This window comes from Trichomycterus rosablanca, chromosome 6, assembly GCF_030014385.1.
Source record: "Trichomycterus rosablanca isolate fTriRos1 chromosome 6, fTriRos1.hap1, whole genome shotgun sequence".
In the NCBI taxonomy this organism is placed as follows: Eukaryota; Metazoa; Chordata; class Actinopteri; order Siluriformes; family Trichomycteridae; genus Trichomycterus; species Trichomycterus rosablanca.
The window spans coordinates 32,236,878-32,263,666 of NC_085993.1; the positions used below are offsets into that span (position 1 = coordinate 32,236,878).

Sequence of the window (26,789 nt, forward strand, 5' to 3'; positions counted from 1 at the left end):
TGCAACTTTGATGAATAAGAGCTATTTTGAGCTATTTTTTGTATTTTTGCAGGCCAGTGTGATCTACAGTGTTGCTGTACTGGGGTGTTTTGTGCCTTTCCACTGAGGCACCAGATGAAGTCCTGCACCTGCAAGAATTGAAAATGAACCCAATGAACAAAATGCTTAAACAAGGTAGAGCAATACTCTGGCTAAAAACCACAAACAAAAATGGTAACAAGAAAATAAAAGTGTGGCCAAAAAATGGAAACTAAGTAACAAATGAAAGGCACCAAAACATCTGCAGTCTGTAATGAAGAAATTATATTAAAAGTGTTAAAGTGGAAATGAAAACTGTCAGAGCATCTTTATATCTTTAATTAAAAAAAACAGTAGAAATAATTCCAGGCAGTGCAGTTGATATTATGAGCTTATCACCTTTGTTTCGCCATCCCTGTCTTGTGTTTGGGGTTCCCTTTCTTTTCCTTTTTTTTTTACAAAGATCTTTAACGAGTCACTGGAGCTGTGTGAAGTCCCATCCTGCTTCAAACGCTCCACCATCATCCCAATTACCAAGAAACCATCCATCACAGGACTTAATGACTACAGACCGGTTGTTCTAACATCTGTGGTCATGAAATCCTTCAAACGACTGGTTATGACACATCTCAAGAGCATTACTGACCCACTGCTGGACCCTCTGCAGTTTGCCTACTGGGCAAACAGGTCGGTGGATGATGCAGTCAACATGGCACTACATCTTAGAACATCTGGACAGCCCACAAACTTACGTAAGAATCCTTTTTGTGGATTTTACCTCGGCGTTTAACACCATCATACCAGAACTCCTCCACCTCAAACTGTCTCAGCTCAGTGTGTCCCCCGCCATCTGTCAGTGGGTCACCAGCTTTCTGACAGAACGGACACAACAGGTGAGGCTGGGGGATATCACCTCTACCATAAGAACAGTCAGCACTGGTGCACCACAGGGCTGTGTCCTCTCTCCATTGCTATTTTCTCTCTACTCTAATGACTGTACCTCTACAGACCCAACAGTGAAACTTCAAAAGTTTGCAGACGACACTACGATCATTGGACTAATCCAGGATGGAGATGAGTTTGCATATCGGCAGGAGATTGATCGGCTGGTGCTCTGGTGCAGTCAGAACAACCTAGAGCTGAATACACTAAAGACTGTAGAGATGGTAGTGGATTTTAAAAGGAATACCTTCAACACTGCTCCCCATCACCATATTCAACAGCACTGTGTCTACCGTGGAGACCTTCAGGTTCTTGGGAAGTACTATTTCCAATGACCTAAAGTGGGAGGCCAACACCAACTCCATCCTCAAAAAGGCCCAGCAAAAGATGTACTTTCTGCGTCAACTGAGGAAACACGGTCTGCCACAGGAGCTGTTGAAACAGTTCTACACTGCAGTCATTGAACCTGTCCTGTGCACATCCATCACAGTGTGGTTCGGTTCAGCCACAAAACAGGACACATGTAGATTGCAAAGAGTGGTGGATAGAGCGTCAAAAATCATCGGTGCTCCTTTGCCCACCCTCCAGGACTTCAAAACAAAGGATCAGAAACAAGGATCAGAAACCAGGCGGAAATAATTATCACAGACTCCTCACACCCTGGACATGAACTTTTTAACCTCCTACCCTCTGGCAGGCGCTACAGAGCCCTGCACACAAAATCAAACAGACACTCTAACAGTTTTTTTCCAAATGCCATCAAACTCTTTAATAACTAAAACTGAACTGCTGTTTACTGTTGTTACATGCCACACTGCACTTTATACATGCTGTATAATATTGTAACTGCATCTTACCTTACTTTACTATTTATCTTATGCTATTTTATATTTTCTGTACATATGCAAATTCTGCTTAACATGTACATTTGTACATTGTCTACATATAGTCTTGTCTGTATATTGTATTGTTTGTAAATTGTAAAGAGCTAACAACAGCCGGAAACAAATTCCTTATGTGTGTAAACATACTTGGCGAATAAAGCTGATTCTGTTCGAGCAGCCTGTCATTTCACAGTTCTGCGCTATTCCTTTTCCGTACATCATTAAAGGCACCCCGAGCCCTGGCGACCTTTGCCGTGTAATCAGGATACACCGAGATACTCAAGCCCGATACGGAGATCCGCTGCAGCTCCCTGGCTTTTCTCAGAATGTGAGCACAATCCTTGAAATAATGCATTCTAACTATAATAGCTCGCGGTGGATTGCCAGATTTAGGGGTCGGAGCAAGGGAGCGGTGAGCTCGGTCAATCACGGGACATTCGTCCAGATTAAACGCGTCCTTCAGAGACACGTACAGTATGAGTCAGATGTCAGCTGCGATTCCGGGACCCCAACGATCCTGATGTTCTGTCGGCGAGATCTGGATTCCAAATCATCGCACTTAGTGTCTAACTTGCTGAGCTCCGCAGTTAGATAGTTGACCTTAGCTTGTAGACCCACGACATCATCTGAAAATGAGGAGAGAGACTGTTCCACATCTGAAACCGTCTTCCTGAGATCAGTAAACTTGGATCTCAGAGCAGCGTTATTGTGTAAAATGTCTGCCTTCAATACCTGGAACTCAGACCGAACACTGGACCTAAACTCCTCCAATGCAAAATGCAGCTCCTCTTTCACTGCAAGAACCAGTTCAGACCTAAGCGCCGCGACGTCTTGGTTTAATGCCGAAGCAGCGCTCACCTCCGCCGGGGCCGCAGCAGCACTACCAGGTGAGGACGCAGTTCGAACTACAGGCCTGATTAGGCTCTGTGAGGGTCCCGGTGTTTTACTAACCTTTGGAGGCATCGTAACAACAACAAAAAACTTAACCAGAATAAATAACTAAGAGTTAACAAAAACCTAAATTAAATAAATACGGTAAATGTGCCTTAAAATAATGAAAACAGATGATTTTGCTCAGAGGGAAACACGAGCTCACGTCCTCTCCATGTGGCGCCAAACCGGAAGTCCCACTACTGTTGCGCTATTCCTTTTCCATCCACTTTCTCTGTAACAGGCTAACAGGCTGTGGGACGTTCTTGCATCATTTATTTGTTACTTTGTTTCCATTATTTTAGCCACCTTATTTTATTGTCAGTGTCCCCCTTTTGTTTGTGACTTTTTAGCCACAACATGTTTAACCTAGGTCAAGCTATTTGCACTTGGGATGATTTTTTATTCTTGCTGTCATTAGGAATAATATATCTAAAATGATTTGCCTTTACTTACATGTGGTCCAACTGGTAGTTTTTAGGATTTAAGCAAGTAGTAAAGGAAAATCAGTGTAATTTGTCCAGCTGGGCCAGGTTGCAGAATCTTGCTGTCATGCCAGCAGAGGGGGCATGGAGGCATAGATGACTGATCTGTTGGTTTCTCTTAACTGACAAGTCACTTGCACCTAGTTGAGCAATAATTTGTCAAAGGTGGGTGTAATATTCATGCATGATTGCACTGAATATGTTGTATGATTGATTTAGAATTGATTGCATATTAAAGGGATGCTGTGATTGGTTAATGAACATGCTAATTTGCTATTGGTTGAATTATGCAGATATGTATGCAGTGGGTGGGACTTAAGAGAATGTTGTTAGTAGAAATGGTGGAATAGTAATGTGATATGTAAATGTGCTGATGTTGAATTAAACGCCAATAACTCGTCATCCTGAATCTCTTTAAAAACAAGAATAAAACAGTGGGAGTGTTTCAATATATATCACAGTTTCTCTATCACAGACTTGCCAGCTCATATGTCTGGCAACCTGCTTTTCCCAAGGTGGTAAGCCCAGTAGACCCACCTGTAAATCCTTGAGGGAGTTGGGTTGCCACTTGTTCATTGCCACCCTGGCTTGTTTTGAGGGTTCTCTGTCTTTTCCGAGAATTGAGTTGTGACAGCTGGAGTGGCCTGTCATATTGTATCAACCAGTTCTCAGTCCTTCGCTTTCCTTTTTCTTTTCACGTGCTCCTTTGTGAGCTGTGGATGCTTTTGTGTCTTTCATTTATAACTTTGTTTCCATTAGACCATAAATAGAAATACCTGCCAATGATAAAAAAAGTAGGCCCGAGTAAACCCACTGTCAAAAAAAATCTTTATTAACCTTTATATAATCCTTTTAACATTTAAAATGAGGAAAGTTTTACAGGGTTGTATTCAGAACTAACTGTATTAGGCTGCACACGAAGCAAACGAACACTTTTGTGTCTACACTGATCAGTGTGCTCAAAATAGTAGCTTCGCAATTGGTTGAAATCTAATTTAGCACACTATTTAGTATATAGGGTGTTATGTTGGAACACAGCAGCTTTCCACCTCTCTGTGTGCAGCTTGATACAGATAGTTTTATGCTGATACAGGCTATTATGATTCTCCTTATCAATTTTATTAGTTTTATATTCCTATTCTCTGTTTTTTACTGAGATATAATTTTTATGTGATATAATTTAATGTGTTTTGTAAATATTGTACACTTTGTCCAACCTTTCCTTATAAATTTCTTATACTAATCATGGGAAAGTGCTGGAATATCAGCAAAACAACACAAAAATGATACTGAAAGTGATATTTGAATACTGAATTCAACTGTAGGATTATAATTTATCCAAATATGAGTTTAAATAGCTGATTTATCACAATGTGAAATCATTTATAATATTCTGTGCATTCTAAGTTTAACAGTGAAGTGTCTGGTAAAACAATGTGCTAGTAGCGCCACCTTGTGGAAGAAAAAGAGAGCTTTTAAACGCTTTAAACCAACACCCAGAAACACCTTTCAAGCATACACCCTGGGCAGGGCACTAATTCATCCACACATTTACAGATTCACTCACTCATTTTGGGTCATTACAGCAGATGTCACACCTTCTTCTGTGTGCTTCTTCAAGGTAAAAGGACACACACACACACACACACACACACACACACACACACACACACACACACATAATGACAGGAAGAAAATGGCAAGCTCCTAATAGACCACGACCAGAAATAACATTTAAACATTTAACGTTTTGTAGCAGCTTTACCAGTTGTGCTACTGTGCCACCCCGTAATATTCTATAAACAAGCCAAATAGGCCAAATAAAGAATTGTAAATTCAACCAACAATGACCATTTCAAGCTGACCTCACATTATTTAAGTAAAATATGTCCAGTAACAAAATAATTTTTAAAAAAATATTTAATTAGCAAATTATTAATAAATCTGGGGTGTTTCCTTCCTTTGACCCAATGAATCAGACCCATCGCGACCCTGACCAGAATCAAGCAGTGAAAAAACAGCCATTGAATTTATCTTACCCCAATTCTAGTAGAAAATGCCCTCACAAATGAGTTTGTGGGTGACAAGGTGTAATAATTAAAATCAGGTTAATGAATCAAATATCACTTTAAAAATTATAGTTATCCATTCATTTTAAGCAACCCCTTTATTCTAGTCAGTGTCACACGGAGTTTAAAGGCAACCAAAAATATTAAACACATGGCAAGAAAACACCCCAGACAGGGTGGATAATACTTTTAAATATTACATTTAAATGGTTGTGTAAAATACCTTAAAAAGCTGACTTTTTTCAGTGTAGATGTCAAAAAAAGAGGAAAGGGTCCAAATTATGGAGCACTGTAGAAGTAGTATACATTACATCTTTTATATAAAGTCAATATTTGACATTTATTAGTAACAATAATAATCATTTATTATGTCTTGTGTCAGCTAAATATCTAAATATACACTCACAAGACCCTGTACATTCGTTTTTATGAGCAATTTAGAGGGGCAGTTGGTGGAAGTGCACCTCCATCTACCCTGAAAGATGCAGCAGTGTTGTTGGGACTGTCGATAATCGTATACCCACAAAGTGTGTGTGTGTGTGTGTGTGTGGGTTCCCTTTTCGTGAATGTTTGTTTGTTTGCTTATTAGGATTATAATGTCATGTTTTACACTTTTGGCTACATTCATGACAGCAACGGTAGTTACTCATTACACAAGGTTCATCACTTCTCAAGGTTATATCGAACACACTCATGGACAATTTTGTATCTCCAATTCACCTCACTTGCATGTCTTTGGACTGTGGTAGGAAACCGGAGCACCGGCAGTAAACCCACACGGACACGGAGAGAACATGCAAACTCCACACAGAAAGGACCTGGACTGCCCCACCTGGGGATCAAACCCAGGACCTTCTTGCTGTGAGGCAACAGTGCTACCCACTCACATTGCCTCTATATAGTGGGTAAATAAATGGCCAATGCTTTCACATACAACTATACGAACAAAAGATGACTCTAAAGAACATGATATGTACATTTTCTTCTGTATTTCACCCTAAATACACTTTTAGAGAGGGATACATTTGTGCGCATGCGTAGTTTGCTCTGTCTCCGTTCCCGACAGGAGTGACGCGCGTATCCTGCTGGTTGGAAACGTCAGCGCTGTGAGGAACACTTGGGTCTAATCTCATTTCACTTATTGGCTTGTTTTTAATCAACACGACGTTAAAAAAGTAAGAATTGCATTTTTTGAAACAGGTGCTTGTTGAATTTGTAATTAAAAGAGTTTTTGAGAAATTTAGCTTGAGCTTGTAGTGAGACGCAGGTGGAGCTGTAACTGTCTCATTGTGCGTTTGCTGAAACCTGAGCCCTATTTAAACCGAATTTCCTTTATCTATTTAGTTACAGCGGTTTTTTTTTACCTCCTGAACGGTGCAGCGAATGAATAACAGTATGTGCTTTACCCGGTGGAAACTATTTATTGCTGCATTGTTACCTAAAGGAAGCACTGGGAAGAGCGTATGATGTGATGACCGTACCGACATTGGCTGTGTTCCAAAATGCTCAGTATACACTTTACAAGCGCACTACCTTGCGCAATGAATAAAGCTGTTAGACACACTACATCTAGTGCACTACATCTCCATGGTGGAGCCAATCGATATTCAGCCTTGGAAAATGACTGTCGCTTTAAATCCTGAATGCAATGTTTATTGTATTATTTGTCCAAGAAACATATTAAATTGTGTAATTTTGGTTGGTCTTATCGTCTAAGAGCAAGGTAAACAGATGTTTTAATGTTTTTATTTTAATGTGTTTGTTATAATAAATGTCTACCATAATCCGAGACAAGACAGGTGCACTGGTGGCTTTCTCGTATTCTAAAACTAAGCCAGTTTAAGAGAAATGTCTGGCTGTATGGTATTCAGTTAAACATTTGTTTTGCATCTATTTTTCTTTGTTTTTGTTGGTGTTTTACTGGACCATCCACCATGTCTTCAATAGTGTCTGTTGCTGTAATGTGACTCGTTAAAGCAAACAGCTGTTAGTTGTTCTATTATAACCATATCCCTTATTCTGTATTTTGAAGTGTTAAACACAGCAAAGTGTTAAAGTAATTCTCTATTCTTCTGTTGGGAAATTATCTTAAGGTATAATGGTATTATATTTTATTGTGTCACTCACCCCTTAAAAGATTTGTATATTTTAGATCTTATGGTTAATAGTCATGTTTGCTACTTTTTATTTTCATTATTGTACATTTTATCTCAATAAATTGCAATGGAATAATTTAATTGCCTTGGCTCTATTTGCAGGACATTTCCGGTAATATAAACAATATGGACAGCTATGGGTAAGTAGCACCGTTTTCCCCTCCTCTCGACAATATAAAATAAAAATCTCTCTTGTTATTACTGATCCAATCGTTTTTCTTTTATGGTATTCTAGTATTGATTTCTCCTTCCATATTTTCCAGGCTCACTAGCCCGGTTCTGGGTGAGGACCAATCGGTCATGGCCCGCATGCAGAAGAAATTTTGGAAAACCAAACAAGTTTTGATCAAAGCAACTGGAAAGAAGGAGGATGAGCATGTGGTGGCATCGGACGCAGATTTGGATGCAAAGCTGGAGGTATTTATTGAAAAACAGAATAAAAACATTTTAAACACTCCACTATGCTATTGTTGTCACCATGAGTTCTGCCATTTGGGAAATGTGTATTATAAACCAAAAGGCATAATTACTTTTAAAAGGAAGAAAACTTCTTGAACACAGTATTGAAACATTCAGTGCTTGTTAAAAGTGCTATTACTAAACTCTGAGTCCTTACTAAACGTTACTTGCATTAACAAATGTTAACTGCACCCAAACATGTGAACATTCCTTTAGTAGAACTTAAAATTGACACTGACAGTGGATTTCCTCAATTTCCTTCGGGATCAATAAAGTGTCTGTCTGTCTGTCTGTCTGTCTGTCTGTCTGTCTGTCTGTCTGTCTGTCTGTCTATCTATCTACAGTGTATCACAAAAGTGAATACACCCCTCACATTTCTGCAGATATTTAAGTATATCTTTTCATGGGACAACACTGACAAAATGACACTTTGACACAATGAAAAGTAGTCTGTGTGCAGCTTATATAACAGTGTAAATTTATTCTTCCCTCAAAATAACTCAATATACAGCCATTAATGTCTAAACCACCGGCAACAAAAGTGAGTACACCCCTAAGAGACTACACCCCTAAATGTCCAAATTGAGCACTGCTTGTCATTTTCCCTCCAAAATGTCATGTGATTTGTTAGTGTTACTAGGTCTCAGGTGTGCATAGGGAGCAGGTGTGTTCAATTTAGTAGTACAGCTCTCACACTCTCTCATACTGGTCACTGAAAGTTCCAACATGGCACCTCATGGCAAAGAACTCTCTGAGGATCTTAAAAGACGAATTGTTGCGCTACATGAAGATGGCCAAGGCTACAAGAAGATTGCCAAAACCCTGAAACTGAGCTGCAGCACAGTGGCCAAGATCATCCAGCATTTTAAAAGAGCAGGGTCCACTCAGAACAGACCTCGCGTTGGTCGTCCAAAGAAGCTGAGTGCACGTGCTCAGCGTCACATCCAACTGCTGTCTTTGAAAGATAGGCGCAGGAGTGCTGTCAGCATTGCTGCAGAGATTGAAAAGGTGGGGGGTCAGCCTGTCAGTGCTCAGACCATACGCCGCACACTACATCAAATTGGTCTGCATGGCTGTCACCCCAGAAGGAAGCCTCTTCTGAAGTCTCTACACAAGAAAGCCCGCAAACAGTTTGCTGAAGACATGTCAACAAAGGACATGGATTACTGGAACCATGTCCTATGGTCTGATGAGACCAAGATTAATTTGTTTGGTTCAGATGGTCTCAAGCATGTGTGGCGGCAATCAGGTGAGGAGTACAAAGATAAGTGTGTCATGCCTACAGTCAAGCATGGTGGTGGGAATGCCATGGTCTGGGGCTGCATGAGTGCAGCAGGTGTTGGGGAGTTACATTTCATTGAGGGACACATGAACTCCAATATGTACTGTGAAATACTGAAGCAGAGCATGATCCCCTCTCTCCGGAAACTGGGTCGCAGGGCAGTGTTCCAGCATGATAATGACCCCAAACACACCTCTAAGACGACCACTGCTTTATTGAAGAGGCTGAGGGTAAAGGTGATGGACTGGCCAAGCATGTCTCCAGACCTAAACCCAATAGAACATCTTTGGGGCATCCTCAAGCGGAAGGTGGAGGAGCGCAAAGTCTCGAATATCCGCCAGCTCCGTGATGTCGTCATGGAGGAGTGGAAAAGCATTCCAGTGGCAACCTGTGAAGCTCTGGTAAACTGCATGCCCAGGAGAGTTAAGGCAGTTCTGGGAAATAATGGTGGCCACACAAAATATTGACACTTCAGGAACTTTCACTAAGGGGTGTACTCACTTTTGTTGCCGGTGGTTTAGACATTAATGGCTGTATATTGAGTTATTTTGAGGGAAGAATAAATTTACACTGTTATATAAGCTGCACACAGACTACTTTTCATTGTGTCAAAGTGTCATTTTGTCAGTGTTGTCCCATGAAAAGATATACTTAAATATCTGCAGAAATGTGAGGGGTGTACTCACTTTTGTGATACACTGTATATATATATATATATATATATATATATATATATATATATATATATATATATATATATTTTAGTGGAGTATATACGTATATATATATATATATATATATACAGTGTATCACAAAAGTGAGTACACCCCTCACATTTCTGCAGATATTTAAGTATATCTTTTCATGGGACAACACTGACAAAATGACACTTTGACACAATGAAAAGTAGTCTGTGTGCAGCTTATATAACAGTGTAAATTTATTCTTCCCTCAAAATAACTCAATATACAGCCATTAATGTCTAAACCACCGGCAACAAAAGTGAGTACACCCCTAAGAGACTACACCCCTAAATGTCCAAATTGAGCACTGCTTGTCATTTTCCCTCCAAAATGTCATGTGATTTGTTAGTGTTACTAGGTCTCAGGTGTGCATAGGGAGCAGGTGTGTTCAATTTAGTAGTACAGCTCTCACACTCTCTCATACTGGTCACTGAAAGTTACAACATGGCACCTCATGGCAAAGAACTCTCTGAGGATCTTAAAAGACGAATTGTTGCGCTACATGAAGATGGCCAAGGCTACAAGAAGATTGCCAACACCCTGAAACTGAGCTGCAGCACAATGGCCAAGATCATCCAGTGTTTTAAAAGAGCAGGGTCCACTCAGAACAGACCTCGCGTTGGTCGTCCAAAGAAGCTGAGTGCACGTGCTCAGCGTCACATCCAACTGCTGTCTTTGAAAGATAGGCGCAGGAGTGCTGTCAGCATTGCTGCAGAGATTGAAAAGGTGGGGGGTCAGCCTGTCAGTGCTCAGACCATACGCCGCACACTACATCAAATTGGTCTGCATGGCTGTCACCACAGAAGGAAGCCTCTTCTGAAGTCTCTACACAAGAAAGCCCGCAAACAGTTTGCTGAAGACATGTCAACAAAGGACATGGATTACTGGAACCATGTCCTATGGTCTGATGAGACCAAGATTAATTTGTTTGGTTCAGATGGTCTCAAGCATGTGTGGCAGCAATCAGGTGAGGAGTACAAAGATAAGTGTGTCATGCCTACAGTCAAGCATGGTGGTGGGAATGCCATGGTCTGGGGCTGCATGAGTGCAGCAGGTGTTGGGGAGTTACATTTCATTGAGGGACACATGAACTCCAATATGTACTGTGAAATACTGAAGCAGAGCATGATCCCCTCCCTCCGGAAACTGGGTCGCAGGGCAGTGTTCCAGCATGATAATGACCCCAAACACACCTCTAAGACGACCACTGCTTTATTGAAGAGGCTGAGGGTAAAGGTGATGGACTGGCCAAGCATGTCTCCAGACCTAAACCCAATAGAACATCTTTGGGGCATCCTCAAGCGGAAGGTGGAGGAGCGCAAAGTCTCGAATATCCGCCAGCTCCGTGATGTCGTCATGGAGGAGTGGAAAAGCATTCCAGTGGCAACCTGTGAAGCTCTGGTAAACTCCATGCCCAGGAGAGTTAAGGCAGTTCTGGGAAATAATGGTGGCCACACAAAATATTGACACTTCAGGAACTTTCACTAAGGGGTGTACTCACTTTTGTTGCCGGTGGTTTAGACATTAATGGCTGTATATTGAGTTATTTTGAGGGAAGAATAAATTTACACTGTTATATAAGCTGCACACAGACTACTTTTCATTGTGTCAAAGTGTCATTTTGTCAATGTTGTCCCATGAAAAGATATACTTAAATATCTGCAGAAATGTGAGGGGTGTACTCACTTTTGTGATACACTGTATATATATATATATATATATATATATATATATATATATATATATATATATATATATATACTCCACTAAAAAACATCCAGGTTGGTTGAACACATCACTTTAATTAGATAAAATGAGAACAACCAGACATTAAGTGTAGATTTTTTTTATCACCTTTCATGACGTGTTCCTCCCCAGGGTGAGGCTGTAGGCCACATGAAATTACATATGATGAATAATTTTTTAACAGACCATAGCCTGTGTGAACAGTAACTTGAGGGAAACAATACTTTAAAACCTTTAAAATATGTACACTATATAGACAAAAGTATAGGGACACCCCTATTATTTATTGAATCCATGTGCTTCAGCCACACCAGTTGCTAACCGGTGTAATAAATCAATTATACAAAGGAAATGATATGCTTCCAGTGTTGCAGCAACAGAACATCACTCTATGTAATACCATTTGTTTTTACAATAGGATGTCCAACAAGCTTGTGGTCAGGCATCCGTATACTTTTGGACATATAATGTACCTTATATTTATGATGGAAATAGAATACATCAACCAGGGGGCATGGGAAAAACTTTAGTGTATGATAAGGAAAGAGAGTGCAATTATTTTATTGCAGTAGACTGCAGTTGGAGTACATGCATTGCGCTTAACATTAAAAAGTGTTTAAAGTTAAAGGGAAGACTCTAAAATGTATGATATTTACATAATAAATACCATTGTCTGCTGGTGATGCAAAAGGCACCAAATTCTAGGAATGACACATGTAATAAGTTGTATCTAAATTCACTTCAGCTCTCTATCTGCTTTTTAAAATTCTCTTGTTTCTTTGGGAGACATAAAATACATTGCATTTGCCAAGATGTATTTGTTTACTCAGTAACATCAAATCACTACTTGAATGAGTCATGAATGATATCCTCCTGACTACCAGGGAAAAAAATGTCTCCCAATTCTTAGTTTTTTTAATTTCCCACATTGTCTAGAAGTCAGTAAGCATACTTAAAACATTTTTATTTTTAAAAATGTTTTTATTTTAAAAATATAATGTGTCCACTACAGTGGACATCAGAACACGGTACATATGAAACTGAATCATAATTGTAATAATTACTGTACATAAATTCCAAAGAAAAGGTGGAGGATGTCATGACCACTGGCTTGTTTTCAAACCACTTGATGAAAGCATGTTCAGGACCTCTTCTGACGACTATCACAGATGCCCCACTTTCTTTCTTTTTCATGGCCTGATCCCCTAGTGATGCACTCCTTTGGAATTTTGTTCTTCATGAGAGTTCCAGTACCTGCCAACCTTTTCTCCATCAGGGTGTCCAGGGGATTGAAAGTTGTAAAGAACCTTTCCAAAACAGGTGGGTTCCTCTGGGAACGGTCTCTGGCAAATGAAGGAGAGCTTGTTTTCCAATGCCCCATCCCCCTGTGACTCTTAAGGTGGTCTTACCCTCATAAACCACAAAATCTAAGACCATGCCACTTGGTGTGGCCAAGACAAACACCTTCGATCCAGTAGGGTATGGTTTGGTGTGTACATACTGGCGAATTGGGCAGCAACCAGTAAATGGAAACATTTGCTCATTAATGGACAATTTTCCTGTTCTAGGCTCTTTTAGACATCCTTGCCTCACTTTGTCCAGAAGAGAGCTGACTTTCCACAAAAGGTCTGCTTTTGTCCTCACTGGAAATATCAAGATTATTGATAATCTTCCTTAGGAATTGCTTAGTTTATAGAATTAATTTTTGGTCATGGATTCTACCACTATTTAAACTCTGGTGTTAGAGGCCCAAAATATCTGAATATTTGGATAGCCAAGACAGGCCATGTAGACAGAACTGCCAAAGAATATCTACAATTTTTCAGGATTGGTGTTTAGTGCTGCTTCAGACACAAGGACTTCACGTTGGTTTGTGCACATAGCCATTTGACACACCATCATCAATGTACTGTTCAAAATAATTAATTGGGGTCCAGTTTTGGTGTGTTATGGCATCATTATTCTGAATAGGAATAGGAGGATTATTCAGTTGAGGGTTAAATTTTAAGAAAATAATAAAGGTAGAATATAAGTTTCTTTCACAGTCATCTTTACAACGAATTAGCGGAATAAATCTTTTTGTGACATAAAAAATGTAAGTAAAAATGTATATGTGTAAATGTAAATGGCAATAAAATACCTTGAGAATACAAAGTCAATGTGTACCATTGTAGTCCTGACCCAGAGTGGACAGCAACTGGATGTGGACGGTTCTACTTGCTCTGACTTTTCTGCCTCTGTTTGTCCTATCTTAATTTTATCATCTGCCTCAAACACTGCACCTTGTTCTTCCTCATCAGACTCAATATCTGAGTTTTCATCAACAATCTGCAGTAAAGTTCTCTCTGCCTCTGACAGTGAATCCCTTACATTTCAGTTGAAAAGATTGAGAACAAAATTTAGGTAATCAGTACAAATGTCCACTGTGGAGGACATTTTTAAAACACTCTCCTATCATGGTAAAATATAGTTTTATTACTTTAGAAAATGGTTTAAAGCGTTCTTCAGATATTCATATAAAATAATACAACAACATTTTAAGACAAAATGTGCTCAATTATAATTATTAAGCATTTCTTCTTTCCATAAAAGGTGATTGTGTTGATGGACGCCATATTTTTTAAAGAGCAAGAGGCAGTTCCCCAAACCCCACCCCCATAAATTTGATATCATTTAAAAGTTCTAAATGTCCTCTTTAGAGAACAAAAAGAGTTAGCCCAGTAGTATGCATGGTGTGGGTGATATTCAAGTTTAAATATGTCCTCTAGAAAGGACAAAATTGAATTGCTGGTAGTCAGGAGGATATTAAATTTCCGGTGCATCTTTTACTGCCGCATTACTGCTTGGGGTAAGCTGTGAAAGCAGCCAATCATAGGTTTACCCCTTCCCCCTCCCTGTTTCACATGCAGATTCTGATTTGCGCTTCATTAGGTGTTTGACTAGAATTACCTTAAATAAAAAGAAAGAGACTGATAAAGTAGATAAAGGAATAAATGAATAAAAGCTAGAGCCTGTTTTGAAAATGTATTGTGTAAAAAGTACAGTTTTTCTTCTTTTGAAATATAGTAAGTAAAAGTAAAGAGAGTATTAGGTTGCAGGAGTAATCAAGTGAAATACAGAAACCACTTAAAAATAGTAACAAAGTACTTTGTTACTTATCACCTCTGGTAATATGCAATACATGTGTTCAGTATGTGTTACTGAAACACATGAAAATGTGATGGATGTGTGTTTGTGTGTGAGGTGATGATCCAGGGGTTAATTTCTGTTTTATACATTACTTCTGGATGCATGTGGAGGTGCTAAAGATAGAGAGCTGAAGTGAATTGACAGAGAGAAAGCCAAAGCAGAGAGAGATAAATGAAAAGAGAATGAGATAGGAGGATGGGAGAGTAAACAGTCTTATCTTACATTGTGGCCCTCTCTGCTGCTCTGGTCACACTATAACTGTTCCACTACAGGGAACTCATGCACGTAGACAAAACATCTATATTAAGGTTCGTTCTCTTAAGAAAATGTGTTTTTGTGCCTTTTAAGAGGGTTCTTCAAAAAGTTTCCCTACTTTTTTAAAACTCTATTTATTAAGAGTTTCAAAGACAAATTACTTTCTTTTTTCTACACAGTCACCTTCCGATGCATTCTTCCCAGTGTGGAAACTTTTTGAAGATCCCTCGTAATTTCGTCTTAAAACAGAGACTGTTCGTGTCACTAAAAACAATGGTGCAGCTAGTAAGCTGTGTCTTGTACAGCAGTATGGGCAGTGGTAGCTCAGAGGTCAGGGTACTGGACTAGTAATGTGCTGGTTAATGGTTCAAACCCCACCAATGCCACGCTACCACTTTTGGGCCCTCGAGCAAGGCCCTTAACCCTCATTGGCTAGAACTGTATTCATTCACAACTGTAATTTTTGTATCCATTCACTGTGTTTAGGAATTTTGCATTTTTTTAAAATTAATTAATTAATTTTTTTAATACAGTTTTAGCATTTTACACCAACACACCCGGATCACTGTTGTAAATTTTTGCGCCCTAGTTTTTTAGAGACAGTTCTTGACTGCAGACAGGCCAGTTTATCAACTGCACTCTTTTACTGCAAAGTCACACTGTTGTTACCCTGCAGAATGTGGCTTGGCATTGTCTTGCTGAAACAAGCAGGGGCCTCCCTGAAGTAGTCATTATCCTTCAGTATGTCTGATTAAATCACTTAAACACTAAGTAATACTGTTAAAGCTTTTAGTTCTTAATTATTAAACAGTTTGTTAAAACTGAGGGAAATGTTACTGTTACTTAGCAACCAGCGAGTACGACACAGAGTAATACCGGAATGGTTCAATCAGCATGGTTAGAATCAGACTGGAAGGTCAGAACTACCTGTTCTGTCTGTACTTTGTTTTCTAGAACCTTAATTGCACAGCTTTTAGCAATGTCAGTTCCTGGCTCATGTATCTTTCATCTTTCATGCTTTTTATATTGTGCTTAAAATGACAAAAGAATCTGAAACAAAGGTAAAATTAGAGTAATTGGATTGCAGTGTTTGTGTGGTTGAGATTTCTTTTCTTGCTTGATTAAGAACAACCAGACAATGTGTTATGTATTCATAGGGAAAGTCTGTGTTACTGTTTTTTTCAGTGGGGCATAAAAAGGGAAACATTTAGACAAGGACATTTATTATCTGTTGTTTTTCCACGTCTATACTTGTCTTGCTGCAAGGCACATCCTGGTGTATAGATCATTTGGCAAATTACAAGAACAGGCAACAAAATGCACATTTTGTGAGTGAGAGAAACCTGGTAAGAAGGTTGACAATAGATGCTTTTTAGCAGCTGGGCTTGTTTTAAACTGGTTTCCTCTAAAAGGCAAAGACATAAAATTTGAGGGTGGCATCAGTGATTTGTAACTATATTTAACATACAAACCCTATTTTTGGAGAAGTAAATACATTTCTCAAGGCAAGTCTGCAAATAAATTAGGTCTTTCCTCATATTAGATGATCTTGTAAAAAGATTCAGATCTGTTCATAATAATTTAATAATAATATAATATTATTAATATAATAATTTCTGTTTAGCAATGCTACCAATCTATCCAGGTGTCCTACAGACACAAGTGGCCATTTCTAAGTGAGAATAGCTTGGATTGGATTCTTCTTGCTGCTGCCGCAGTATGCGATTCCCTAGACTGGCCGAGGTGCCAGTATGAGTGGTAGGGATTTACATACTCTTCATATGCAATATGGCACTGTGTGGGAGGCCACTGCTGGTTGGTGAAAAGATATGGATGATGACTGCTTACGTGTCAAAAAGGGTGTATGCAAGTCTGTTGCTCTTCCTAATGCCGAGTTCACACTACACGACTTTCATGTTGTTTAGATCACTGTACAGTTCACACTACACAACTTGATCTCTTGTAATTGGGAGTCTTTTAAGTCGTGTTTTTCACACTATATGACTGATCGGCGATATGGGGTCACACACTACACGAACTATCACCATGAGGAATCTCAGGCGAGTCTGTCTGTTCTCCCAAACTACGTTTTGTCATGAAAACACACTCGAGAAGTGACAAGGGGTTTAGTGATACCATGTCCAAAAATGCACCCAGCAAGAAGCGAGCGATCAAAGTTGTTTGCGCGCTGATATGTAGCATAAAAGCAAGAAGGAAAAAATAAATGAATCTGGCTGAAGGAGTGGATTGGGCTATGCGGCCCAGAGGGATTGTCTTGAAGTCAAATAAATATTTTTTGGAATGCAACGTTGCCATTATGGTTTGGCGTGTAAGTCACAAATACTGTAAAGCTTGTGTGTGCGAATGTATTTTGCCATAAACTATATTATGCCCCTGTTCCACACATTAACATCTCCTCCCCAGGGTTTCCCTTCTGTATTTTGCATTCATAACAACAACAACCTAATCACATAACCTTTCCAACTGCATGATTTAGAATCGCTGACAGGTCCAGATACTTAGCATGCTACGCATTTTTCTTGAGTCTGCGAGCGATCGGTGAGTGCCCGGCGAGCCGCTCGGATCAATTTGTTGCACATTTCACACATGACGATCGAGAGCCGATTTTCGAGCCCCGAGCGAACGCCGAGTTGCTTCCGTGCCGCCACATCTAGCGGCGACCAGTCGGCGAGCGAAAATCAGGGCAAAAATCGAGTAGTGTGAACTAAGCATAACCAAAACATGGATCGTGTAACCATCAGAGGAATAACAGTAAGGCATTGGAAATGACTAGATTGAGAGAAAAATAAATAAAAGAGGAAAATGCTAATGCATTAACTTTCCCAACAGTGTGTTTAAACTTACCAGGCTATTTACATTACAAATTACTTACATGTTTACTTGATACAGTGACCAAGATTAAAATTTATGATCTGTGAAAAATAGATGATAAAACTAGTTGAAGATGCCAGTTGGTAGGCCAGTTTTAAATGACTGTTGGCTGCATGGCGTGTCAAAGCTAAATGTTGCTCTCTGTCTAGTGTATGGCAGTACAGAATGAAAACAATATTCCCAATGCAGCCACCTGTGCATGTAGAACTGGTATTTTAGTATGAAAATGCTCTTAAAATGCTAACACATCTTTTTCATATTCTCTGTATGGGAGCTAGTAAGAAGAAAGTTAATGAATAACATGGGCACACCAGTTCCTTTGAAAAGGTCATGCCACCACTCCCTAAAGTGGCTTCATGACATTGTACAGGTTGATTTTAGCTCACTCCTTCACTACCCCCCTCCCATTTACTTAATATAGCACTGTGAGTTTCTATTTAATATCAGGTAAATAGTAGGTGCTTCAGAAAAAAGCCACTTAGCTTTTCTTAACCAGGGCATTATAAAAAAAAAAGAGCCTCACAACCTTCATGACTCATTCATACTGCTACGTACAGAGTCAGATTTCATCTCGACGTGAAGCAGCAACCACCACTCACACCAACCTTACCTTAAGGGAAGTGGACTTGAATGAATTGGATGCCATGACAACGGAATGGAAAGGATTTGTTTTATTTTTCCACACAGAGCCTGAAGAGATCGGGGGAGGTTTGAACCAATGAGCCTACATTCACATGACAGGGCTTATTGCTCAACAGATCACATGCACATGTTCCAAATCTATGTGCATTGTCCACTTGAATAAAAAATTAGGAGACAGTCTGTCATTGATGCCACTCGCTAGTTTTACGGATCTTGGCAAAGACTACTAATATTGCTGTAAGACTACTAATATAGTACGAAATGTACAGATTTTTTGTCTTTCCTGTTTTGTCTTGGTGTGTGTGCACATTTGAGTATATAAGTGTATGAGGCATTGCCCCCAGAACCAAAACGGAAAATGCACTGTTGGACTGCAGCTTGTCTTGAAACACATGCAGATAATTATGAGTAAGGTTTCATTGTAATTGTTTGTTTGTTTATTAGGATTTTAACGTCATGTTTTACACTTTTGGTTACATTCATGACAGGAACGGTAGTTACTCATTACACAAGATTCATCAGTTCACAAGGTTATATCAAACACAGTCATGGACAATTTTGTATCTCCAATTCACTTCACTTGCATGTCTTTGGACTGTGGGAGGAAACCGGCGCACCCGGAGAAAACCCACACGGACACAGGGAGAACATGCAAACCACACAGAAAGGACCCAGACCGCCCCACCTGAGAATCGAACCCCAACCTTCTTGCTGTGAGGCGACTACCCACTTTGCCACTGTGCCGCCCCCTACCTAATTTACGGGCAGTATTTGGCATGTCACTTACACCGATCAGCCATAACAATAAAAGCACCTCCTTGTTTCTACACTCACTGTCCATTTTATTAGCTCCACTTACCATATAGAAGCACTTTGTAGTTCTACAATTACTGACTGTAGTCCATCTATTTTTCTACATACTTTTTTAGCCTGCTTTCACCCTGTTCTTCAATGGTCAGGACCCCCACAGGACCACTACAGAGTAGGTATTATTCAGGTGGTGGATCATTCTCAGCACTGCAGTGACACTGACATGGTGGTGGTGTGTTAGTGTGTGTTGTGCTGGTATGAGTGGATCAGACACAGCAGCACTGCTGGAGTTTTTAAACACCTCACTGTCACTGCTGGACTGAGAATAGTTCACCAACCAAAAATATGCAGCTAATAGCGCCCCGTAGGCAGCGTCCTGTGACCACTGATGAAGGTCTAGAAGATGACCAACTCAAACAGCAGCAATAGATGGGTGATTGTCTCTGACTTTAAATCTACATGGTGGACCAACTAGGTAGGAGTTTCTAATAGAGTGGACAGTGAGTGGACATGGTCATCCATCACCTAAATAATACCTGCTCTGTGGTGGTTCTGTGGGGGTCCTGACCATTGAAGAACAGGGTGAAAGCAGGTTAAAAAAGAAAGTAGAGAAACAGATGGACTACAGTAAGTAATTGTAGAACTACAAAGTGCTTCTATATGGTAAGTGGAGCTGATAAAATGGACAGTGAGTGTAGAAACCTGGAGATGGTTTTAATGTTATGGCTGATCGGTGTATACTTGTACACTACATGTACAAAAGTGTTAGGACACCCTTCTAATTTCAGTTGCTAACAGGTGTAATAAATCTATTATCAAGGAAATTATATGCTTCTGAATAGTTTTCCTGTTCCAGGATGTCTGTGCACGAAGCAAGGTTTATAAAGACATCAATAGAAGCCTGCATTTAAAGAAGCCCAGCCATACAAATGATATTTTGACTAAATGGGCACAAATCCCCTCAGACATACTGCCAAGTCTTGTGAGAAGCCTTCTCAGAAGAGTGGCTGTTATGTCTAAAAAAAAGATCACATAACGGTCACTCTTTTGTTGTAGCATTTGTTTTTAAAATGAGATGTCGAACAAGAATATGGTCAGGTGTCCAAATACTGTTGGTCATATGTGTTATGATGACCAACCAACAGCAAGATCTCTATATACACTGTATTGCCAAAAGGTATGTGGACCTTGTCTGAATGTAGGTATGTCTGAATGTAGGCTTGTTTTAAAACCATAGGTACAGTGTATCACAAAAGTGAGTACACCCCTCACATTTCTGCAAATATTTCATTATATCTTTTCATGGGACAACACTGTAGACATGAAACTTGGATATAACTTAGAGTAGTCAGTGTACAGCTTGTATAGCAGTGTAGATTTACTGTCTTCTGAAAATAACTCAACACACAGCCATTAATGTCTAAATAGCTGGCAACATAAGTGAGTACACCCCACAGTGAACATGTCCAAATGTGTCGTTGTCCCTCCCTGGTGTCATGTGTCAAGGTCCCAGGTGTAAATGGGGAGCAGGGCTGTTAAATTTGGTGTTTTGGGTACAATTATCTCATACTGGCCACTGGATATTCAACATGGCACCTCATGGCAAAGAACTCTCTGAGGATGTGAGAAATAGAATTGTTGCTCTCCACAAAGATGGTCTGGGCTATAAGAAGATTGCTAACACCCTGAAACTGAGCTACAGCATGGTGGCCAAGGTCATACAGCGGTTTTCCAGGACAGGTTCCACTCGGAACAGGCTTCGCCAGGGTCGACCAAAGAAGTTGAGTCCACGTGTTCGGCGTCATATCCAGAGGTTGGCTTTAAAAAATAGACACATGAGTGCTGCCAGCATTGCTGCAGAGGTTGAAGACGTGGGAGGTCAGCCTGTCAGTGCTCAGACCATACGCAACATACTGCATCAACTCGGTCTGCATGGTCGTCATCCCAGAAGGAAGCTGACGCACAAGAAAGCCAGCAAACAGTTTGCTGAAAACAAGCAGTCCAAGAACATGGATTACTGGAATGCCCTGTGGTCTGACGAGACCAAGATAAACTTGTTTGGCTCAGATGGTGTCAAGCATGTGTGGCGGCACCCTGGTGAGAAGTACCAAGACAACTGTATCTTGCCTACAGTCAAGCATGGTGGTGGTAGCATCATGGTCTTGGGCTGCATGAGTGTTGCTGGCACTGGGGAGCTGCAGTTCATTGAGGGAAACATGAATTCCAACATGTACTGTGACATTCTGAAACAGAGCATGATCCCCTCCCTTCGAAAACTGGGCCTCATGGCAGTTTTCCAACAGGATAACGACCCCAAACACAACCTCCAAGATGACAACTGCCTTGCTGAGGAAGCTGAAGGTAAAGGTGATGGACTAAACCCAATTGAGCACCTGTGGCGCATCCTCAAGTGGAAGGTGGAGGAGTTCAAGGTGTCTAACATCCACCAGCTCCGTGATGTCATCATGGAGGAGTGGAAGAGGATTCCAGTAGCAACCTGTGCAGCTCTGGTGAATTCCATGCCCAGGAGGGTTAAGGCAGTGCTGGATAATAATGGTGGTCACACAAAATATTGACACTTTGGGCACAATTTGGACATGTTCACTGTGGGGTGTACTCACTTATGTTGCCAGCTATTTAGACATTAATGGCTGTGTGTTGAGTTATTTTCAGAAGACAGTAAATCTACACTGCTATACAAGTTGTACACTGACTACTCTAAGTTATATCCAAGTTTTATTTCTATAGTGTTGTCCCATGGAAAGATATAATAAAATATTTGCAGAAATGTGAGGGGTGTACTCACTTTTGTGATACACTGTATTAATAAGGAATCACCTACAGTTGCAATCAACATTCTTATCCCATAGGTGGGGTTGAGGTTAGGGCTCTGTACAGGCCACTGCAGTTCCTCCACACTAAACTGTCCTTTATGGATCGTATGACCTTATGAAGTGCAATAAAGGACACTCAAAATACATGATTTTTGATTATTTTCTTTTGCCATACCTTGAGTGACTGGGATTTAAGTGTATGTGGTGTGTGCTGACAAAACCACTCAGTCAAGTGTGTATGTGTGTGTGTGTTCAAGAAAGATTATTCATGCTTTCTTTGTTTGCTCTTTCTACAGTTCTTTCGTTCTGTACAGATCACGTGCACAGAGCTGCTAAAAGTGATTGAAAAATATCAACAAAGGATCACACGTAAGTGGAAATGACTACACATAAACAACTAATTTCAGTCCAGTTCCTGGATACTTGTACACAGCTTATATACAGTCTTTTATTGGTAACTGTCAGTCACTTTATGAAACAACCTTAAACAGACATCCCAAGTTGCAAAAACGAATTTCAGGGAGGTACCCCCGGACCCGGACCTCGACCCCCCAAGTCCAAAAAAAAAATAAAAATCCTCGTGCACACACCAAAGGATATGGGTGATAACAGAACTTTTAGGAGCTGCTAACTGAGCTACTAAGCTAACTGTTTGCATCGCAAACACATTAATTTGTACTACATAGTGCACTAGATAGTGTGCAAGATAATAGATTTATGTTCCCTACATAGTGCACTAGATTATATATTAGAAAATAATTTATGTTCCTTACTAAGTGCACTAGATAGTATTTTAGATATGAATTTATGTTTCCTACATAGTGCACTAGATAGTGAATTAGACAATTGGTTTATGTTCCCTACACAGTGCACTAGATTGTATATCAGATCACAGATTTATGTTCCCTACATAGTGCACTAGATAGTGTATTACATAATTATGTTCCCTACATAGTGCACTAAATTGTATATAAGATAACGGATTTATGTTCCCTACATAGTGCACTAGACAGTATATTAGACACTTCATTTATGTTCCCTACAGAGTGCGCTAGATTGTATATCAGATAATGGATTTAGTACGCGATCGAGGAAAAAAGTCTGTGGCGCCTGCGTGCACGTGTGTGTGTGTGTGCACTCTTGGCCGCTCGTTCTAGATTCCGGGAGATTTTATCTGACTTGCGGGCATCAGGGAACCGCTATGTATATGCAGGAGACTCCCGGGAACTTCCGGGACACTTGGGATGTCTGCTTAAATGAAAATGTTATAAATTAAAGTAACATTATTAACTATGAGTTTAGTCCTTGTTTCTGATCACTGTTGTGAGAAGTTTTGAATGGTTACCCTGGTTTGTGATGGTTTTTTCTGGCCCAAGGGTTTATTCCTGCCCTGTGTCTGATGTTTTCTGGTGGCAATTGACCCACAGAGCCTGACCAAAGTAAAACAGTCAGTAAATATAAAAGAATGATCAGTTAACCTCATCTTTTCCCTGCAGGCCTGTCTCAGGAGGAGAATGAGTTGGGCCTGTTTCTTCGTTTTCAGGCCGAGCATGACAAAACTAAAGCAGGAAGCATAATGGATGCCACGAGCAAAGCCCTGTGCAGCTCTGCCAAACAGAGGTATACACACCCTGGCGGGAGATTTACAGTAAATGCCATTGAGTACTTACAGAAAAGATTGATGATTTATGTATTTGATAATGGTGACTGCCATTTAGCCTACAGTAGTTTAGACCACTGTAATTAGTAAGAGGTTGGAAAACAGTGACTTGGGTGGCACAGCAAGATCTTTAAATAGCTTTCACTTGTTGGTGGGACATTGCAAGTTTTAGTCCAATAGCCTTAGCCATCCTTGTCAGGAATTCTAGGAATTCTAACAGGAAGTACATTTGCCTACTTCTTATCAGATTGGCTTGTCCTGGGCAGGGTTGAGGTGGGTCTGGTTTCCTTGGAATCACTGGCCCAATGCAGTCAAACATCCTGGACAGGATGCCAGCCAATCACCCCCCACCCCTTAGGCATAGTCAATCATGTCTGCATATAGAAAACAGTAGCATTGCTGGGGATTCAAACCCTGGATCCCAGCGTTAGTGGGTTAGCGTAATTTACTGCCATGCCAATTTGCACCAAATAAAAGAAAGTCATATAAAACTTTCTCTGATTGTGGTATGTAGAATTGTGTATATTTAAAAGGTGGACCAACTAGGTAGGAGTGTCTAATAGAGTGGACAGTGAGTGGGCACGGTGTTTAAAAACTCCAGCAGTGCTGCTGTGTCTGATCCACTCATACCAGCACAACACACACTAACACACCACCACCATGTCAGTGTCACTGCAGTGCTGAGAATGACCCACCACCTAAATAATACCTGCTCTGTGGTGGATCTGTGGGGGTCCTGACCACTGAAGAACAGGGTGAAAGCAGGCTAAAAAGGTATGTAGAGAAACAGGTGGACTACACTCAGTAATTGTAGAACTACAAAGTGCTTCTATATGGTAAGTGGAGCTGATAAAATGTACAGTGAGTGTAGAAACAAGGAGGTGGTCATAATGTTATGCCTAATCGGTGTATGTATAGGTCATGTAGTGGTAGGGTAAAGGTATAGTCTTAATGATAAAGCTGCATGAGTAAGTAACATAATGTCTGCAAAAATTGCTTTTGCTTTGGGTGCAGGTTAGCTCTGTGTGCTCCCCTACGAAGGATGGAGCAGGAAGTAGCGACCTTCCGGCGAAGGGCCATAGCCGACTCCTTGTTGACAGTGGGGCGCATGGAGAAAGCGAGAACCGAGTACCGGGGTGCTTTGCTCTGGATGAAGGATGTCTCTCAGGAGCTGGACCCTGACACCTACAAACAGTTGGAGAAGTTCCGCAAGGTCAGTGACAATAACTGATGACTTCTCTGTGACTATATAAATAGGACTGGTTGGACTGCACCAGTTAAAAAGTACACAGGTCAATGCCAGTGACTTTCCCAGAGTCAGAAAGAAAACCCAAACCAACACCTTCTGCTAAGAAGATATTGGTCAGGATGATTGGATATGATCCAAGAACCATTTAGAAAGATGTCACTTTTCACAGTCATGTAAGCATTTCAGTAGCAGGCTTATAGGCTGCCCCACATGAAACAATCTCCAGCTGATGTAAACCTTTGTTGTTGTAAAAAACATTTTGAACAAAGGACTGTTATGTAATGAACAGAAGGAGCACAGTTACAGAAATTGTTGATATTGCAAAGCTGTATTTAAATTTTTGACCAGGTAAATTGTTACAAGGTTATTATAAGGACAGGAAAAACTCGCAACCAATACTCCCTGTTCATTTGATTGGTCTTTACTTACTGGCACTTTGTCCCCCAATAAATGACTATTAAAATACAGTGGAACCTCCATTCAACAGACCACCATTTAACAGATTTTGGATTTAACGGACAAAATCTGGAAAACCAAATGTCCTGTCTGATTGTTTAAAATTCCAACGAGAAGCGTACCAAGACTAGTAGTTTAGTTATCGTCCACTAGCGTGCTCACGTCTCTCTGTTTACATGAGTGATAGGCTTTGTTTTGTCGGTAGGCTCACTTTGTTCTCTGCTTTTTTCGCCGTGTTTTTATGCTTAATCTTTGCAAGTTCTAATGCTTAGTTATGCACCAGCACTGCTCTAGTAGCCACCAGCAGTGCTTCAGACTCAGAATAATAGATACTCTAGATAGATAAATTATCTCACCACACAAGGTCAATGAAATTTCTCCCCAGTAATAAAGTACATCAAGTTTAATATTTATTTACAGCTTTTACATTACATATCTATTTACGTTGTTCACTTGACTGTTTATCATATGTGCATGTTTAGCACTTTTGTGGACCTTAGTGTTGTGTTTTCACCCTCTGGAAAAAAAACCTTGCTGTTTCGGACAATTGTATTTTACAGATCAGTGCTCCCCCCTTTTAGTCCGTTAAATTGAGGTTCCACTTTACATATATTGTATGTATTTATTTTAAAATAAATCTCTTACAGTATTTACAAAAGTATTTAGATCATTTAGTCTTTCTGGATTTGGGTACTTTATCCCATTCTTCATGGCAGATTCTCTCAAACAATGTCAGATTGGATGGTGAGCACATTTTTAAGTCTCTCCTCAGATGTTTGATGGGGTTTAAGTCTGGATTTTGACTGGGCCACTCATAGACATTAAGAGACTTGCTTGAAGTCACTCTTGTTGCTTTGGTTTCAGGTTTCAGGTCACTATTATGTTGAAAGGTGAACTGTCGCCCTATTCTGAGAATGTGTGCTCTCTTGAGGAGGTTTTATTCTACAGTGTTCTTGTATTTGACTGCGTTCATCAATCCCTCAATTCTTACCAGTCTATCCATACATATAGATGAGAAACACCCCCATAGCATGACTTTGCCACCACTATGTTTCATTGATGGTATTAGCCAGGTGATATGCAGTGCC

The 26,789-nt window shown here is 40.2% G+C and overlaps 1 protein-coding gene across 2 annotated transcripts in view; it reads left to right on the top strand.

Annotated features, from left to right (window-relative positions):
• Nucleotides 1–160: 160 nt before the first annotated feature.
• Nucleotides 161–26,789, top strand: part of ical1 (islet cell autoantigen 1-like) — a 41,939-nt gene continuing 15,310 nt past the window's right edge. Inside the window, exons 1-6 of one of the 2 annotated variants that reach the window (XM_062996852.1) lie at nucleotides 161–174; nucleotides 7,587–7,624; nucleotides 7,748–7,901; nucleotides 22,633–22,705; nucleotides 23,833–23,956; nucleotides 25,011–25,209. In XM_062996852.1, the coding sequence (XP_062852922.1) occupies nucleotides 7,611–7,624; nucleotides 7,748–7,901; nucleotides 22,633–22,705; nucleotides 23,833–23,956; nucleotides 25,011–25,209 (564 nt within the window). In that variant the 5' untranslated portion in view covers nucleotides 161–174; nucleotides 7,587–7,610. Of the gene's footprint in view, nucleotides 175–7,565; nucleotides 7,625–7,747; nucleotides 7,902–22,632; nucleotides 22,706–23,832; nucleotides 23,957–25,010; nucleotides 25,210–26,789 lie in introns of those variants that run through there. The other variant, XM_062996854.1, reaches the window with a different exon arrangement.